Raw genomic sequence first — 18715 nt, forward strand, 5'->3', positions numbered from 1 at the left:
GCTGAATTATTTTACTGTATTTTTGTTGGTTATTCTAGTAACTCAATTTGATCATAGATCAGCTTTTGATTAGTGCAATGACTTGTTCTTCTTCCACAAACAGATTTTTTTTTTACAGTTACCAAAACCTTCTAACTTGTCTTATCCATCAAGTAGAAAAGATCATCTCTGAAGCATACTGTTGCGAAAGATAAGAGAAGTTACAACTTTCACAAAAGAGTAATTTTTTTTAAAGTTACATACCCTATAGCAGCAACAAAAAAAACAAAAAATCAAGGAGCTCAGCATCATAGACTTTCCTTACAGAAAGGCTGTTAGAATGCAAAATTGTTCCAGTCATGCCATGCTCAGGAAAAGCTGCATTCTCTAAATATAACTTACTCCAACACTTTCCCTGGAGTGTAGATTTTGCCGCGAGCTTACAACTACAGGAAACTAGCATTACTACACAGATGAATTAGAAACTCTTCAAGGAGGATCCTGCCAGTATTTCTCACAGAAGTTACAGCCTGTGCTACTTGCACTTACACGGTCTAAAGAAAAGTCCAATGATTCCCAGTGATTCAAAAACTGAGCAGAAAACTCTACCAAGTGAAGGGTCAAGTAGTGCCAGGGTTCTGCTTGGTGACAATAAATTTTAAAATTTGCTATCATTTTTTAATTACAGCTGTGGAAAAGGGCTTTAGGGAGAAGTTAGCAAGCAAGATAAAAAGCAGGGCTTCATAGGGATGTTGAAGTCAGTAATTTGGCTAATACTAAAGAAATTAAACTTCACTCAGACAACTAACCTAGGCACGGTGTCTGCGCCACCTTTCTGTCTGCAGGAGTTGTAAACTGGCAATGGTATGCTCTCAAGGGGGAGAGAAAACATACATGCTTTCATGCTCTGAGCAGTGCACCACTATGAAAGGAGTATATGGTACATGGAGGCTGACATTTACGTCATCCCATCAGCAACATTAAAAGTAATGATGCTAAAAAACCCTAAATTTACAGAAATCTTCTGGTATCTGTGTTTTAAAAAATAGGGGAAAAGAAATGCTTTTCAGTTACCAGGTTTTAATTTCCAGCAGTTTTTCATTCTGGTGGGATATTCCTGAATATAGCATGCCTAAATTCAGAGCCTAAGGCTGAAATTCAGGAGCTAAAGAGAATGCATAAAACTGCTTTGAAAGTAAGTGAAATAGAAGATAAAAGGACAATTCACAAATACTTTGGTCCCAAATTCTTTTCTGGACCTTCACATTGCCCACTACCATCTCCTATTCCCCGATCTCCCTTCAGAGTTAGAAATTTCCTGGTGTGGGCAGTGATCAGAGTAAGGTATAACTGTCAGGATGCCACACTTCACTTCCACTTTCATATTTTGAACAGTAATAAACTATTGTTTTTCAGAGGAATGGCTGTACTCCAAATGACAGTGCCTGCAGAAACTCAGAAGCAGCTACTGCCTGGCAGATACAGTGAAATGGCTTATCCTGAGGAGGCAGCAGCTCCTGCCGAGTGGTGGTTGTCTGCTGCAATTCACCTCGATAACACTGGATCCTTGTTTCCAGGGAGCCAGTCCAATCTTGTGAAGCACCTTTATTTGTAAGCATAAAAATCTATACTCACAACATCAACTTTTGTAAATTAAACCAAGTTGTTATCATGGCTTGAAATGTCAGTTGTAGATATTCTCTGCCAATAAATCATACAGGAAACAAAACAGCCTTACCACCATACTGTTTTTAATCCACCTCCGGTCTGGAATCGGGTTTCCAGCAAGCAGTACACATGGCAAAGTGAGCTGCTGCCCCTCAATTACATTGGCGGTAGCTGGACTTACTCCAATCAGAGGTGTAACTTTAACAAAAGAAAGAATTAAAAGAAATTATTAGGAATTTTTATATATGCATGTAAAGTATTACATCTCGATTTTTATTATTAGTCCTGTCACCAATGCTGCTTGCAGCAGCTTCACACAAAGGTCTCCTTGTGTAAGGTACTATACAAATATAGAACAAGAAACATCTCCTACAATGAAAACTATATGATTTAAATAGAAAAGCAAAAAAAGGCGGTAAAAAAAAAATGTAGCCATCAGAAACAGCAAGAAAGTTCCAACATACTTAGTTTTATGACAAAAAATACCAGATGGGGTTCTGGTATCTGACATGTCAATGCTGCAGGCAGCGGGAAAAAAAAAGAAACAAATTAAGCTGTTGGGTAGCATAGAAGAGAAAAATGAAGCTGGAGGAATACACATACAATGATCCTAACACTAAGAAATAGCAGCAAATGGAAGACGTTGTCCAGCTGAAATTAGATCCAATCCAGCATTTCCCTGAAAACTCACGTTCCTTTGGATACTAAGTTGATATATAATTTTTCATTACTTTGGCAAAATACCAAAGAAAAAAGTAGCAGGTTTGGTGAGGACAAAAATAAGTGATAATTTCCTGTGGGCACAAAATTTTAAGGGATTAGGATAGAGGGCAACAGCAGAAAATTCTGCAAGCTCTGCAAAGAGCCAACAGAAAGCACTCCTGTACACATGCTTTGCAAATTAGTTTTAAATAATGGGGGTTAAATAACACTTAAATAGGTAAAAACATGTTGTCTATCAGTTACTACTAGCATTACAGACATCCACCACATGTTTTAAGTTAACAAATGGTTTCTGATGGCAGATGGACTCCGTTCTCATCCTCCCACAAATGTATACATTTCATAGCATTACTTTTCCTTTTATTGCCAGTTGTCCAACTGAGATAATAAACAACTCCTTAATAGCACAGTTATTGTCAAAGCTAGACATTTACTGTCTTCTTGGATCACTAAGATTCCTTCCCAGTCACAACACATTGACCTAAGCAAGTTCATTACAGCTTTTTTTTTTTTTTAAGATTAATTAATGTCAGAAACACCATCATTATGGTGATTTTTCTTTCCTTAATAAAGTGGACATCGTAAAAAGGAACGACGAGTGCTCGTGGTGGGTGACTCTGTTGAAGGATACTGAGGCACCCATCTGCCAACCTGACAGGGAGTCACAAGAGGTATGCTGCCTTCCAGGAGCCAAGGTCCGAGACATTGCCGAGAGGGTGCCACAACTCATCAGGAAAACAGACTACTATCCACTATTACTATTTCATGTAGGCATGAACGACACTGAGAGCCGTAACCTGTGTAATATCAAGGAAGACTTTCAAGCCCTGGGGGAGCAAGTGAAAAACATTGGTGCCCAGGTGATCTCTTCCATTTGCCAGTTCGAGGGGAAGGGAGCACCAGAAACAGGCACATAATGCATATCAACTCCTGGCTATGTGGCTGGTGCCACCATGAGGGGTTTGGCTTTTATGACAATGGGGTGTTCTTCAATGACGACAACATGCTAGGGAGGGATGGACTCCATCTGTCTAGAAGGGGCAAGGGAATCTTCAGCAGTAGGCTGGCTAACTTGGTGAGGCAGGCTTTAAACTGAAGGACTTAGGGGGTGGGATCCGTTTTTGAAAACGCTCACACCAGCACATCCAACGGGGGAGAAAGTCAGGCCAAGCAGTGCGGTGATAAAGGTTCCTTAGCTGTCTCCCAAGAGGTGAAACAGAAGAGTAATCACCTCAAGTGATGTATACAAATGCATAAAGTCTAGGTAACAAACAGGAGGAACTGGAGCTCCGTGCCCTCTCAGAAGGGTATGACATCATAGGAGTAACTGAAACATGGTGGGACAACTCAAATGACCGGGGGATCACAATGGACAGTTACAGGCTCTTTCGTAAGGACAGGCAGGGTAGAAGAGGTGGAGGAGTTGCTCTCTACATTAAGGAAAACCTTGGTTGTATCGAAGTCAACCAAGGCGATTGTGACTGCTCTATCGAATGCCTCTGGGTTAAAGTCAAAGGGGTCATCTCCAAGCAGGACCTCACAGTGGGCATCTGCTATAGACCTCCTAACCATGATGATGAAACCGATGAAGCGATATTTGGGGCACTAAAGCAAGCTTCTGGCCGACAGAATCTGGTCCTGATGGGCGACTTCAACTACCCAGACATCTGCTGGAAGAACAATACGGCAGCTCACATGTCATCCACCAAGTTCCTGGAATGCATAAAGGACTGTTTCCTGATACAAATGTCAGAAGTGCCAACCAGGAATGAGGCACTGCTGGACTTGGTATTCACAAACCGAGAAAGCCTGCTTTGTAGTATCTCGGTTAGTGATAGCCTTGGCTGCAGTGACCACAATATTGTGGAGTTTGGGATCCTGCTGAGTGAGCTGAAGGTCAGCTCTAAGACAAGGGATCTGGATTTTAGAAAAGCAACCTTCAGCTAACTCAGGGCTCAGTTGGGAGGGATTCGGTGGGAAGCTTCCATGGAATACAAACGAGCTAGTGAGAGCTGGGAATTCTTCAAGAACTATCTATTGGAAGCACAAAGCCAATTTATCCCCTACAAAGGAAAAGGAAGTAAGCGGAGCAAGAGGCCCCCATGGCTCAACCATGGCCTCCTGGGTTTACTCAAATCCAAAAGGGAAGCACACCAGAAATGGAGAAGTGGAGGATTATCCGTTGAGAGCTACAAGGGCATAGCCAGAGAGTGCAGAGATACAGTCAGAAAAGCAAAAGCCCAATCTGAACTGAACCTGGCTGTAGAAGTGAAAAATAACAAGAAAGGTTTCTTCAGGTATGTCAACCACAAGCAGAAACAGAAGGAAAACACAGGCCCATTGTTAAATGGAAAAGGAGACTCAATCACAAATGATGCAGAAAAGGCAGAGGTCCTCAACACCTGCTTCACCTCTGTCTTTACCAGCACTGTTGGGTCCCAGGCTTTGGGAACAAAATTGCTGATTGATCCAAACACCGACCCACCATCAGTGAAGGAAGAGTTAGTATATGAATTACTACAGGAGCTTGACCGCTACAAATCAATGGGCCCTGACGCCATCCACCCGAGGGTGTTGAGAGAGTTGGCTGACATCATTGCAAGGCCACTCTCCATAATCTTTGAGAAGTCATGGAGGATGGGGGATGTTCCAGAGGACTGGAGGAAGGCAAATGTTACCCCTATCTACAAGAAGGGCTTGAGGGAGGATCTGGGTAACTATAGGCCCATCAGCCTTACCTTCAATCCCTGGGAAAGTTATGGAACGAATCCTCCTGGGGGCCATCACAAGTCAAATGAAGCACGTGATTGGGAAAAGCCAACATGGCTTCACTAAAGGCAGATCGTGCTTGACAAACTGGTGGCCTTCTATGACAAAGTGACTTGCCTGGTTGACATGGGGCGGGCGGTGGACATTGTCTACCTGGACTTCTCCAGGGCCTTTGATACAGTCCCCCACAGTCTCCACCTGGAGGAATTAATGCATTATGGCCCAGACAAGTGGTCTGTGCAGTGGGTGGGGAACTGGCTGACAGGCCGCACCCAAAGGGTGGTGGTAAATAGCTCCTTTTCCAAGTGGCAACCTGTCACTAGTGGGGTCCCCCGAGGGATGGATATTGGGCTGAATGTTATTCAACATCTTCATAAGTGATCTGGATAACGGCATCAAGTGTAGCCTGATGAAGTTTGCGGATGACACCAAGCTGAGCAAGGAACTAGACACTCCAGAAGGGAGAGCTGCTCCGCAGGGAGATCTGGATAGGCTGGAAGAGTGGGCCAGCAAGAACCTTATGAAGTTCAGCAAGGAGAAGTGTAAGGTCTTGCACCTGGGAAAACATAATCCGGGAGTGCAGCACAGACTGGGATCCACCTGGCTGGAGAGCAGCTCTGTGGAAAGGGACCTGGGGGTCCTGGTGGACAGAAAGCTCAACATGAGCGAACAGTGTGCTGCTGCGGCCAAGAAGGCCAACAGGATGCTGGGTTGCATCAAAAAGGGCATCACCAGCAGAGATAAAGAAGTCATCATCTCAACTCTACTCAGTGCTTGTCAGGCCACACCCGGAGTACTGTGTACAGTTCTGGTCCCCCCTATACAGAAGGGATGTGGACAGGCTGGAAAGGGTCCAGAGAAGGGCCACCAAGATGCTCAAGGGATGGGGAAGCCTGCCATGTGAGGATAGGCTGGGAGAACTGGGTTTGTTCAGCGTTGAGAAAAGGAGGCTCAGAGGGGATCTCATCCCCATGTCCCAGTACTTAAGGGGCAGCTACAAAGAAGATGGAGACTCCCTTTTTACACGGAGTCCCATGGAGAGGACAAGGGGGAATGGACACAAGTTGTTCTTGGGGAGATTCTGATTGGACACGAGAGGAAAATTTTTCACAGTGAGGTCAGTCAACCATTGGAATAATCTCCTCAGGGAAGTGGTTGACTCGGCCACGTTGGACACCTTCAAGAGTCGTCTGGACAGGGTGCTGGGCCATCTTGTCTAGACTTTGCTCTTCCTAGAAAGGTTGGACTAGGTGATCCCTGAGGTCCCTTCCAACCTGTGATTCTGTGAAATTTACTTAGGAATAAGAAAGAGAAGACAAGCCTAATCACCTTTTTTAAGGCCCATGTTACAAAGTGTAGATGGAACTTATTCAAATTAATGTAGCCAGTGAAAAGACAATGTTCTAACACACCAAATTCACGGAAATAAACTACAATATTCCATGCAAATGTCTTCGGATTCACTTTGTGTGGATGACTACATACGTGTAACCATAGTTATAGATAAAAGCATATAGATACATTACCATGTATGTACACAACTCACAGACATCCTATTTGTTGTACAGGCACCACCCATTATCGCCTCTCCCAGTATATTCCCAGTATTGAAATGCTGCCAGTCTTTCCTTTCCCTGTCGCCATTGACATTAACCAGTCTTACCCAGTCCAGTTACTGTGATCGTGGCTGGCCGTGACTGAATCCTTCCAAACTGGTTCTCAGCTTCACAGATATAAGTTCCTTCATCACTGACCCACAAACCTAGGGCAGGGGGTGGGGGGAAGAGATCAGATTGCAGCGTCTTAAGTAATATTGAAAAATCTGCAATACATGGATACCCTATCCTTTTACCTTCAAATATTAATTTTTGGCCAGATCATTTCTTTCCATCTGTCACCATGTACAGAAGGAATGACTATATATGAGCACTTCAGTACAAAAAGCATTATATACATATATATGATGCTTTTCATCAGTTTATCGCTCTCTACAACTACCTGAAAGGAGGTTGTAGCAAGGTGAGGGTCAGTCTCTTCTCCCATGTAAGGAGCAATACGACAAGAGGAAATGGTCTCAAGTTGTGCCAGGGGAGGTTTAGATTGGATATTAGGAAAAATTTCTTCACCAAAAGGGTTGTCAAGCACTGGAACAGGCTGCCCAGGGAAGTGGTTGAGTCACCATCCCTGGAGGTATTTGGAAGACACATAGATGTGGCACTTAGGGACATGGTTTCGTGTGGACTTGGCAGTGTTAGGTGTAAGGTCTTTTCCAGCCTGAACAATTCTATTATATACTGCATGTACTTTAATATAGTATATACTAATGTGCAAAATGATATATGGCAGTACACTATATATCCAAACATACATACGCTATCATGGTAGTGCGTTTACTATGGAATACTGCTTACTACCTACAGCAATGTGTGTCGGTATGTGAACAGACATCCACACAGTAGTACATAAGACACAAGTTACTGCTCTGTATGTACAGTAGAAAGGAATTACTTCACCCAAGCTGATTATATCTAGAACGAAGTAAAAGAGCTAATTAAGAAAACAGAATAATATCACTTAGTGTATGGGTGATTGAAATGCTCCAAGTAACTGAAATTGCAAAGCCACTTACAGAATTTCTAGTTATTACCAAAGTTAGGACTTGCCTAAAACAATGAGTTTAAAAACACCTCTCATACAAACAAAACAAAAAAGAAGACAAAACCCCAAAACATGAAAATCCATGGCTACTCAGTATCAGAGAACATAACCCATATTTATTTAAACAAAAGTGTAATATTTTCTATGAAGAAGAGTGAAGCCAATGACCAAACACAACTGAATTCACAAGCTCATGGGAGAATGAACTGCATGTCAAAAGCAATGAAGCCAGTATCAGAAACACAATCTGGGATTTAAAAAATCCAGTCTTTTTACAAAGGTAATAATTTTATAAAGTAGTATACTAACTTAAATCTATTGCATACATCGTATTTCCTTCTGGAATCTTTATTTTTAAAAGTTCAGTCTACCTACTATTAATAGATAGAGCTCCCGTTCTGAGTTGACTGATGGAACTAACTGCAAATGGTCTTGAGAAAAGGGAAGCACCATTTAGCCGCCTCCATTTAACCTTTGGTTCTGGATAACCCTGAACATAGCACGGCAGCGTGATGTTTGAGCCAATATCTGCAGATTCATCACTGGGCTCCTGGGTGAAAATGGGGGGAGCTGTGGGGGAAGAGCACACAGAAAGTGAGCTAGAGTTGCAACATGACATTAGCAATCTGCTTACACTATTGACGACCTAAATCTATGTCCCACTGTGCACAATTATTCTTCTAACAACAGATTCCCACCTCTAGCAACACCTTACAAAAGCAGTTTTGCATGCCCTATACTTACAATGGGGAGCTCAGAAATAGGCTAAACGTCTCCAAAAAAATGAAGATACAGCCACCCCCATCAGACAAACGTGCATGCTCAAGCATTAGCATTGTTAGTTACTCGTCTCCTTCAAACAGCATTGCTCATTGCTTCAGAAAGTGTATGTGTCTGACAGGAACATGCATTTAACAGGATTTGATGCATCAGGCCACAAGCAGTTAGAAAGAATTAGGAAGAGAGGAGAGGAAGGGCTAAGTTACAATAACCTTACATAGTAAACTTAAGGTAGCATAATATATTCTCTACTTGAGAACTATGTTAGATTGAAGTTTAAACATTTTCTTCCTCCTCTGCTTCTCTTCCTCCTCATAACTTTTATGCTTTGCAAAAGAAGTAAGAGTGAAGTAAAGTTGGAGTGCAGATAGGACAAGGAAATAACTTAGTGAAGACCACCAGAAAAGGTGTTCCCAGCACACACAGACACTTATTTGTGAGAAAGGTTCGGATAACCAGGGCACCACTGACCAGATACAGAAACACTGAAATTAGAGTATTTACTGTCTAGATTGCAAGCTACTTACAGCCAACATCCAGAGTTATCTTTCCAGAAGCTCTCCCTGCATCATTGGTAGCCACACAGGTATAGTCACCAGCATCCAGATCTTGTGTTTCCTGGATCTTCAAAAGACCCCGATGAGTATCAATAATGAGAAATGCTGATGCCCTCAACTCTAAGTCACCTAAGTCCAGACAGAAAAAAAAGTAACTGAAATATTTACCAAAATTATTCCAAGAAAGCAATGTCCATGTTTGAGATTAGTTCACAACATGCCCATATTCATTTCACAGGTGAGTACTCTGACTTCACCTTAACTGAGTGGAAAAATTCATTACTACTTTAGATACAATCCTTTTTTATTTATTTGTTTCACAAGGGAAACACAAACCCAATTAGCTTTGGACAGACATCAGCATTAGGACAGTAAGCCAGGCTGTATTTCTCTGTCCCAAATTAGACTACACGTGGCAGCCACCTTGCCAGCTCTGTACCAAGTTGGGAACTCTGCAAAACCCAGAAAACAGCTCTGCTACTTCTCAGGCTGAGCAGGAGCCGCAATACTGATGTGTAATATTGAGAACTAGCCCACATGTACTCTTTGGGATGAATATCAAAGTCTGCTTTAAAATACAGGCCAACCATTAACTGCAGTGAGCTCAGAACTAGCTTCCTTTGAGGGAAGGGTATTTGCAAACAGACCAGAATGGGGTTTGTGCTTCCCCTCCAGCCACTGCCAGAGATGAAAGACTGGACTGGATAAGCTATCCGTTGGCAGTATCTGCCAAAAAAGATTACTGGTTTTGCAGAAAATCAGCAGGCACGTGGCTTATACAACCACACACAGGCATCAACTCCTTTTTATGAGAATAAATGTTCAGTCTTGAGACATGGGATTCTCTAATTCCCATTTAACTCTGTGAAAATTCCTGCCTTTGGGATACCCAATATCCTGTCTCACTACTTAAACTGTAGCAGATACCTCTGAGATTCAGAAGAAAGAACAAATAAAATTCCCTAGGCATTTGCAAAGGAATTTGAGCTTTCAAGAAAACAAACTCACTCCAGGATCATTGTTCTAAATATTATTGCTAAAGCAAATAAGCAAAACACAAAGTAATAAGTGCACCTTTAAACCATTTAACATGGGGATGAGGGATTCCAGTTGTTTTACACTCCATAATAGTTGTGTCTCCAAGAGCAACCAGAATTTCGCTTTGAACTATGGTCAATGTTGGGCCCTCTAAAAAGAAACAATATAGAAAAAATGAGCTCCTCATCCAAAGCATATACCATTTTTAAGACATACGCCATGAAATACTCTCATTTTCTCTTGTTATATGGAAGAATATTTGCATTAAAAGTCAGAAAGACTTAGAAATCATGTAAGGTGACAGACAAACACTGGGAAATGGAACAAGGAGAGTCTGGAATGTCTAGAGCACCTGCACCATATATAGAATATAGGAGGAATTTAAGGAAAGAATTGGAAGAGTTTGATCATGTAGAAAGTAAAAAGATTCAGAGTCTCTCTCCCACTCCAGCTGGTTGTTGTTCATCAACAATTTTAGTAGTCTGCTATTAATATAATAACGTAGTGTTTAAAGTACACAATTTTAGCTAGGACTCTACAGTGCTAAGCACACTACAGGAATTTACAGAAACATGATTCCTTCTCCAAAGGCCTACCCAGGTTTGCAAGCCTACCCCACTTTAATACACAATTTTAGGTTTGGGGTTTTTTTTTCTTAAAAACAGTATAAGAAGAAACTTTAAGCACCAAATATCACCTAACGATACTACTCAGATTCGAACAGGAAACCAAAGGGACATGTGAGCTATTCAAAATCTTTTCCAAGTTTTTTGAAAGGTCTACTAGTAGGTTCTCTTGGTTCTACCAATTTTAACAGTTCCTCCCTGATGATATATTAGTTTGCTTTTTTAATTTAACGGCATCGTTTCTTTTACCTACCAATGTACGTAAGGGTGGATGTCTGTTTCTCTGTCCCAGCTGAGTTACTTGCCAAGCAACCATAAATTCCTCCATCTTCTGGAATTGCCTTTCTTATGATTAAGGTGCCTTCTGGGGTCAATCTATACCTGGGAAGACACAGGGGACCGACCAAAAGGATTAGTTAAAGAAAAGAAAGTAATGGTTACACCCACACTCCAAGCAGCAACAGCATGACCAGGTGGTTTATAAAAAGGTACTGGTTTTTTTCTCATAATAAGCAACAATATTAGCATTAATATACCTACCAGAGAATATCAATGCATTTTGTGAAAAGTGTTTAAATTAATTTTGTACAAAGCCTTGTCAAGAAGAGAACTAAAGTATTTCTATTTTAGAGATCAGGAAATTGAAATTAAAGAGAGTCATAAAAGTAAAGGTTGAGGTAGTATTTCCAAAACTCACAGACTCCGGTAGAAGAAATAGTCAGAATATTTTGGCATTGTTCAAAACTTCTTTCTCACATTCTCTATAGGAAAAAAAATAAATAGAGAAAGCTATAACCCCTACCTGCTTGAACCAATAATAAACATATCGTTCTGTGTCCATACTACTGTTGGCTTTGGATAACCTGTTGCAGAACACCTGATAGACACTTCAGAGCCTTTTGTAAAAGTCTGATTCTTAGGTGTAATGACAACCCTAGGTGGTTCTAGTAAAAGAAATTAAAAACAGCAGTTAAAAAGATCCATTTATAAAACACTTACAGATGACAACAATCACTTTTATTCACATTTTCAAAAGATGTACAGTGAGAAAACAGTTCTAATAAAGGTCACGTGAATGCTTCCCTATAACTGCCTCAGTTTAACATAGATAATGACCATCAGACACCACATGAATTGCATTGTAAGATCAGTGACTGCACTAAAAATATGATCAGTCTGGTGATAACACATCCTTTACAGTCTCTTTTACTTATAACATTATTCAAAGAGTTTCTATTTCTTGAATTTGCTATCCTTTCTGAGAGCCCAATTGTTTCTTCTCTTTCTCTAGCACAGTCCACCAATTCCTCAGCATAAAACATGCGTGCCTTTATAAAAATTAGTACTTCAGGATTCAGGGTACAGAGACCAAATTAATTCACATGCCTACACAGTTTGCTTTGTTCTGAGATGCAGAATTTGGAGTTCCCAATGTAGGCACTAATTGTGACAAAAAGCTGCCAGAACCAAGGTTCACCAACATAATTCATCAAGGTCACAAAGCAAGGCTGAAATAAGATTAAGTAGTGCCAGGTCATCATTTTGAACAGAAACTAAGAGATCATTAGTGGTTTCACATGGATTCACCCTGAACACAGTAATCATACAAAAATTAACTTAGAATTTTTAATGCATGCTTAAAACGCAGGAAAGTGGCAACAGAGACAATTTTGACAAATCTGAGTCAAATTTGTACAGGTTCCTGAAAATAAAAGCCAGTGAGCACAAGCCTTCTGACAGGAAAACACTGAGATTATAAATTGAATTATGAAAATAAAAGTCACAATGTACGTGCACACCCTAAGAAAGAAATTAACAGCAAAACCACACTGAAGACAACTGAATCAGCAGTGTTAACAATGCCAATGGATGTTACAGATTTCAGCTGCATTTACAGCAGAAAAGTGATTTGTGAACCACAAAGAATTCATTCACTTACATCCTTAGACAGATTTCCTCAGTAAAGACAACCATCAAAAACAATTCACTGTGGCAACTGACATTTTCTTCTATGGTACATACACAGAATCCCAGGTTGGAAGGGACCTCAGGGATCACCTAGTCCAACCTTTCTGGGAAGAGCAAAGTCTAGACAAGATGGCCCAGCACCCTGTCCAGACGACTCTTGAAGGTGTCCAACGTGGCCGAGTCAACCACTTCCCTGAGGAGATTATTCCAATGGTTGACTGACCTCACTGTGAAAAATTTTCCTCTCGTGTCCAATCAGAATCTCCCCAAGAACAACTTGTGTCCATTCCCCCTTGTCCTCTCCATGGGACTCCGTGTAAAAAGGGAGTCTCCATCTTCTTTGTAGCTGCCCCTTAAGTACTGGGACATGGGGATGAGATCCCCTCTGAGCCTCCTTTTCTCAACGCTGAACAAACCCAGTTCTCCCAGCCTATCCTCACATGGCAGGCTTCCCCATCCCTTGAGCATCTTGGTGGCCCTTCTCTGGACCCTTTCCAGCCTGTCCACATCCCTTCTGTATAGGGGGGACCAGAACTGTACACAGTACTCCGGGTGTGGCCTGACAAGCACTGAGTAGAGTTGAGATGATGACTTCTTTATCTCTGCTGGTGATGCCCTTTTTGATGCAACCCAGCATCCTGTTGGCCTTCTTGGCCGCAGCAGCACACTGTTCGCTCATGTTGAGCTTTCTGTCCACCAGGACCCCCAGGTCCCTTTCCACAGAGCTGCTCTCCAGCCAGGTGGATTCCAGTCTGTGCTGCACTCCCGGATTATGTTTTCCCAGGTGCAAGACCTTACACTTCTCCTTGTTGAACTTCATAAGGTTCTTGCTGGCCCACTCTTCCAGCCTATCCAGATCTCCCTGCGGAGCAGCTCTCCCTTCTGGAGTGTCTAGTTCCTTGCTCAGCTTGGTGTCATCCGCAAACTTCATCAGGCTACACTTGATGCCGTTATCCAGATCACTTATGAAGATGTTGAATAACATTCAGCCCAATATCCATCCCTCGGGGGACCCCACTAGTGACAGGTTGCCACTTGGAAAAGGAGCTATTTACCACCACCCTTTGGGTGCGGCCTGTCAGCCAGTTCCCCACCCACTGCACAGACCACTTGTCTGGGCCATAATGCATTAATTCCTCCAGGTGGAGACTGTGGGGGACTGTATCAAAGGCCTTGGAGAAGTCCAGGTAGACAATGTCCACCGCCCGCCCCATGTCAACCAGGCAAGTCACTTTGTCATAGAAGGCCACCAGTTTGTTAAGCACGATCTGCCTTTAGTGAAGCCATGTTGGCTTTTCCCAATCACGTGCTTCATTTGACTTGTGATGGCCCCCAGGAGGATTCGTTCCATAACTTTCCCAGGGATTGAAGGTAAGGCTGATGGGCCTATAGTTACCCAGATCCTCCCTCAAGCCCTTCTTGTAGATAGGGGTAACATTTGCCTTCCTCCAGTCCTCTGGAACATCCCCCATCCTCCATGACTTCTCAAAGATTATGGAGAGTGGCCTTGCAATGATGTCAGCCAACTCTCTCAACACCCTCGGGTGGATGGCGTCAGGGCCCATTGATTTGTAGCGGTCAAGCTCCTGTAGTAATTCATATACTAACTCTTCCTTCACTGATGGTGGGTCGGTGTTTGGATCAATCAGCAATTTTGTTCCCAAAGCCTGGGACCCAACAGTGCTGGTAAAGACAGAGGTGAAGCAGGTGTTGAGGACCTCTGCCTTTTCTGCATCATTTGTGATTGAGTCTCCTTTTCCATTTAACAATGGGCCTGTGTTTTCCTTCTGTTTCTGCTTGTGGTTGACATACCTGAAGAAACCTTTCTTGTTATTTTTCACTTCTACAGCCAGGTTCAATTCAAATTGGGCTTTTGCTTTTCTGACTGTATCTCTGCACTCTCTGGCTATGCCCTTGTAGCTCTCAACGGATAATCCTCCACTTCTCCATTTCTGGTGTGCTTCCCTTTTGGATTTGAGTAAACCCAGGAGGCCATGGTTGAGCCATGGGGGCCTCTTGCTCCGCTTACTTCCTTTTCCTTTGTAGGGGATAAATTGGCTTTGTGCTTCCAATAGATAGTTCTTGAAGAATTCCCAGCTCTCACTAGCTCGTTTGTATTCAATGGACGCTTCCCATCGAATCCCTCCCAACATATGATTTTGTCTTTCTTATAGTGGCATGAACAAGATCCACCCCACTTAACAGATGAAAAAGTAGCAGCTTGTACTACTAACTGCTGCTACTTCATCTTAGTTATGGCATGAAACTAGCTACTATTAGATCAGTAGTATCAATCTTCATCTTAAGAGCTTTGCCTTTTGCTAATCACACATTGTATTAACATGTATTCCTCTGCAGCTGATCTTTTTACTAGCAACCATAGAATGAAAAGCCTGAGCCTAACTCACCCTTTTGGGAGAGTAAAAGAGGCTAAATACATGTTACACAGAGGTACCCTGAATCTAGGGCTGCTCTGCATAGCTCTTTTATTAGCTTCAGTGGGAATTACACCATCCTATAGACCCAGGTGACATTTGACATGTTTTCAAGGCTGCTAAGGAAAAATGTGTCTAGGAGCCAATACACACAGTCTATTTATGTGGTGTAATCTATCAAGAGCAAGATGAAGGTGCAATGCTATGCAACAGTCCAGGTGAATAGCATAAATCTTTCTAGTTCAGTCTGTCATAATGCAAACAGAAACAATTCAGAGAGCTACTACAAATGCCTTTCTGGAAGAATTAATACCATGCCCTTTTCATTATCATTGCAAGGAGGAAGATTATTTTCCAAGTTCTGTGTTGTAATGCCATTTGTTTAAAAAGCTGCTAACTAAAATCCACAGCATTTCTGGCCTGGAAGAAGAATCTCCCTGCAGAAGATAGTGCTGCTTCAAGGACAGATGCAAAGAAGGTTCTGCCTCCTTGCAGGGCAGAAACACTGTGGGTTTTAGTCAGCAGGTTTTTAAGCAAATGGCATTACAATACAGAACTTAGAAAACAATCTTCCTCCTCACAATCTCAGCACACTTAATGAGAGGGGATTAGTGACTGATAGAAAATCAGATAATAAGGAACTAAATGGTTTTCAAATGCTCAAACATCAGATTAAGAACACATAAGAACAGCGGGAGATCTCTTCACCTTTTACATAGAAGGTTTATCAGGAGTGGCATAGGCTTGGGAAATATAGGCTGGGAAGACTATAGATATTATCAATCAAGTCACACTGCAGTGACTTTAACAAGGAGTCTGTGCCTCTGCAGGTCCAACTTCACTTGATAACATGGGCTAATTACAACACACTACAGCTGCAAGGCAGGGGAGTACATAACAGTCCATAGCTGTCCCATAGATATCAGACCTTTTACTGTCTGTCACAATCACAGTTACTATAGAATGATTTGTCCTGTAATACATCTTACTAAATAGGAGGGCAACATTCCCAAGGAAAATAAGTAGTTTTGAAACATAATTAGTAGTAACATCAGCACGCAAGTCATGGACATAACTTTGATTTAATTTTTTTTGTATACTTTTATTTAAAATGCACTATGTTTTGTGTTTGAGTTTCATGAATTATTCACACATGTTAATGTTTCATGCAAACTCATCTGCACACCCCTCTTAAGCACATGAAACCCCTCTTTCAAAGAGAAATATAATTGCTGTTTTGAGGAAGGCTTTTTGATGCATCATGGCACCTGGGGCTCTGGGGATCAGAACTATTATGAGCAAGCCAGGAGTTAATGACTCTGTTTTCAGTCATTAGCTATACACAGTAGTTTGTAAAGGATTCTGAGATCTGTAAGTAAAAGTGTAGGCAAAACCACACAGCTATACCGCCAAAGACAAGGAATAAATTAAGTAATAAACAGCAACTAATTTGCACACTGTTGCGAAACTGTAAACACAGATGCATATAATGCCTTGTCATTTCCTTTCTCCAATTTACATCCATTAACCTTCCCTAAGTTCATTAGTTTTTACATTTGTAGCGTAAATTTAATAAAAAGTTGCAGGGTCCTGAAAAATCCCTCCCATATTTCGTAACAGCTTTGAAACCTCTGAGCTGCCAGAGGAAAGGCACCAGAGGAAGGCAGAGCCGGAGTTCCAGAACTACTAGGATTAAATCCAGATACGAGGGGGCAGGGAGAGGCAAGAAATGAATGCAAGTGTCCTCAAGTGATTCATGATGTGCACAGCTTTCTCAGCTATTTTTATTTTGTTTTAAGTCATGCCAAGAGTCACTGGGAGATATTCTGCATGCTCTCGTCTTCAGGAAGGTCTCCTCTCATGTCAATATTAGAGAACTGTCTCAGATGGCAATTACACATCATGCTTTGGCAACACACCATTGCCCATGCAGTTATTTTCACACAATGATATTATTGGGTGAACAGAAGAAGGTGGGAGAAATATTTGTATTTAACATATAATCAATGAAATTAATCGAAAAAAGTCAACATACACAGCTGTAATTCTAGCTGGTAGCTTGAGTATCAGTGAGGCCACATTTGCCACTAATTAACCATCTTGTTTCTTGCCCAAAGGCCAGAAACCAGCACACAGAACAGGCTTTCCTGTATGACAGGTCAATTTGATTTCTTTTGCTTTGTTCTTTGTATCATAGGGGAGGATATTTGTACATGGGCAGGAGAAGCACAAGCTCTTTACAGAGCCACTCCCATCCAAGGCTGCAGAATATAGCCTTTTAAACAACATAGATCACATGTAAAGATTCTGAAGAGGAAGAAGGGTGGTGTGAAGATCCTTGGCCTTAATATTCATTAAAACCATTTTGAAGCGGTTAAACTTAGCATGAAAAAGGGATAGCAAATACCAAATTTTTATTTCATATAACACAAAAAACCCTCTTATCACCCTTTATTTGTAAAAAACCAGACTTATTACCAATGTTTTTTCACTACTTTCTGCATGCTTTCCCCACCCTCTTTTTTAACAGAAACTTTTCACCAAAAGCCACCCCGCAGACAATATTTGGCTGAACCATTACTTGTATCAATATTTTTTCTGCAGCACGCTCAAGATTCTTTCTTGCCTTCTACACTAAGCATTTTTGGAAAATGGAATGATTCAACCTATTTTCACTTTCTCAAGACCTTACAGTAAACCGCCAGCCTCTCCTACATACACACAGATACTGGCAGAGAATAGATGGAGCCCTATCTCTGTGTTCAGTCTGTTCACTAGCAGTTCTCTAGTTACAGCCCATTCTTGCTAGCATCCATTAAAAGGGTCTGAATTGACTTACTTGGGCTTCTAACTACCAAGATACTACAAGAGCAGCTGCTTATCACAAAGCCCTGCTTTCAGTAATACAGGAGCTGTAGTGATGTTGTGAAAAATTCATTCTCTTCAGACTGAAGTCCTATGTGACCACAGCAATGTCTATGAATTCTCATGTGACTGTGAGTTTTATGGATATGCCTTAGTTTTTCCACATAGAAACATATAAATGGAAGTGAATGGCTTTGATCTCAAACTGTCTAAAAACCTACATTATGTTAGTGTCGAGAGTACATACTGGGAAGGCGCAGGAAGGAAAAAATATCCCACTCTACCATTCTGACAGCTATTAACATATGTCAGTAAGTGAGACAGAAGACTGGGGTTACGGAGATATTGAGAAATTCCTTCCAGAGTGTAAGTTTCCATTTTGATGTCAAATCAGGCACAGATTATATCCCATGTTATGGAATAACAACACAAATACACATAACCTGTCACTACATTCGCAAAAGGAATCCTCTCCATTCATCTGATTTCTATGAAGTTGAAATCACGTTTTAGCAATATGCATGGAATTAATAGTCAATACAGTATTTTATAATTTTGTTCACAAGCCAAATGAAAGAAGCAGAGAAGAAAAATTACACATAAACAGAAAAACTGACAAAGGCACCCGTTTGAACAGCAAGCTGAGAAC

At 41.5% G+C, this 18715-nt stretch overlaps 1 protein-coding gene across 2 annotated transcripts in view; it reads right to left on the minus strand.

Moving 5' to 3' along the window:
- Positions 1-18715, minus strand: part of HMCN1 (hemicentin 1) — a 219749-nt gene that overhangs the window by 119370 nt on the left and 81664 nt on the right. For both annotated transcript variants that reach the window (XM_064454369.1, XM_064454370.1), the window contains exons 12-18: positions 11601-11742; positions 11052-11179; positions 10209-10322; positions 9105-9263; positions 8173-8367; positions 6803-6901; positions 1718-1845 (exon numbers count right to left, since the gene is read on the minus strand). In XM_064454369.1, the coding sequence (XP_064310439.1) occupies positions 1718-1845; positions 6803-6901; positions 8173-8367; positions 9105-9263; positions 10209-10322; positions 11052-11179; positions 11601-11742 (965 nt within the window). The remainder of the gene's footprint in view (positions 1-1717; positions 1846-6802; positions 6902-8172; positions 8368-9104; positions 9264-10208; positions 10323-11051; positions 11180-11600; positions 11743-18715) is intronic.

The sequence above is a fragment of the Phalacrocorax carbo genome, chromosome 6 (genome assembly GCF_963921805.1).
Source record: "Phalacrocorax carbo chromosome 6, bPhaCar2.1, whole genome shotgun sequence".
Lineage (NCBI taxonomy): Eukaryota > Metazoa > Chordata > Aves > Suliformes > Phalacrocoracidae > Phalacrocorax > Phalacrocorax carbo.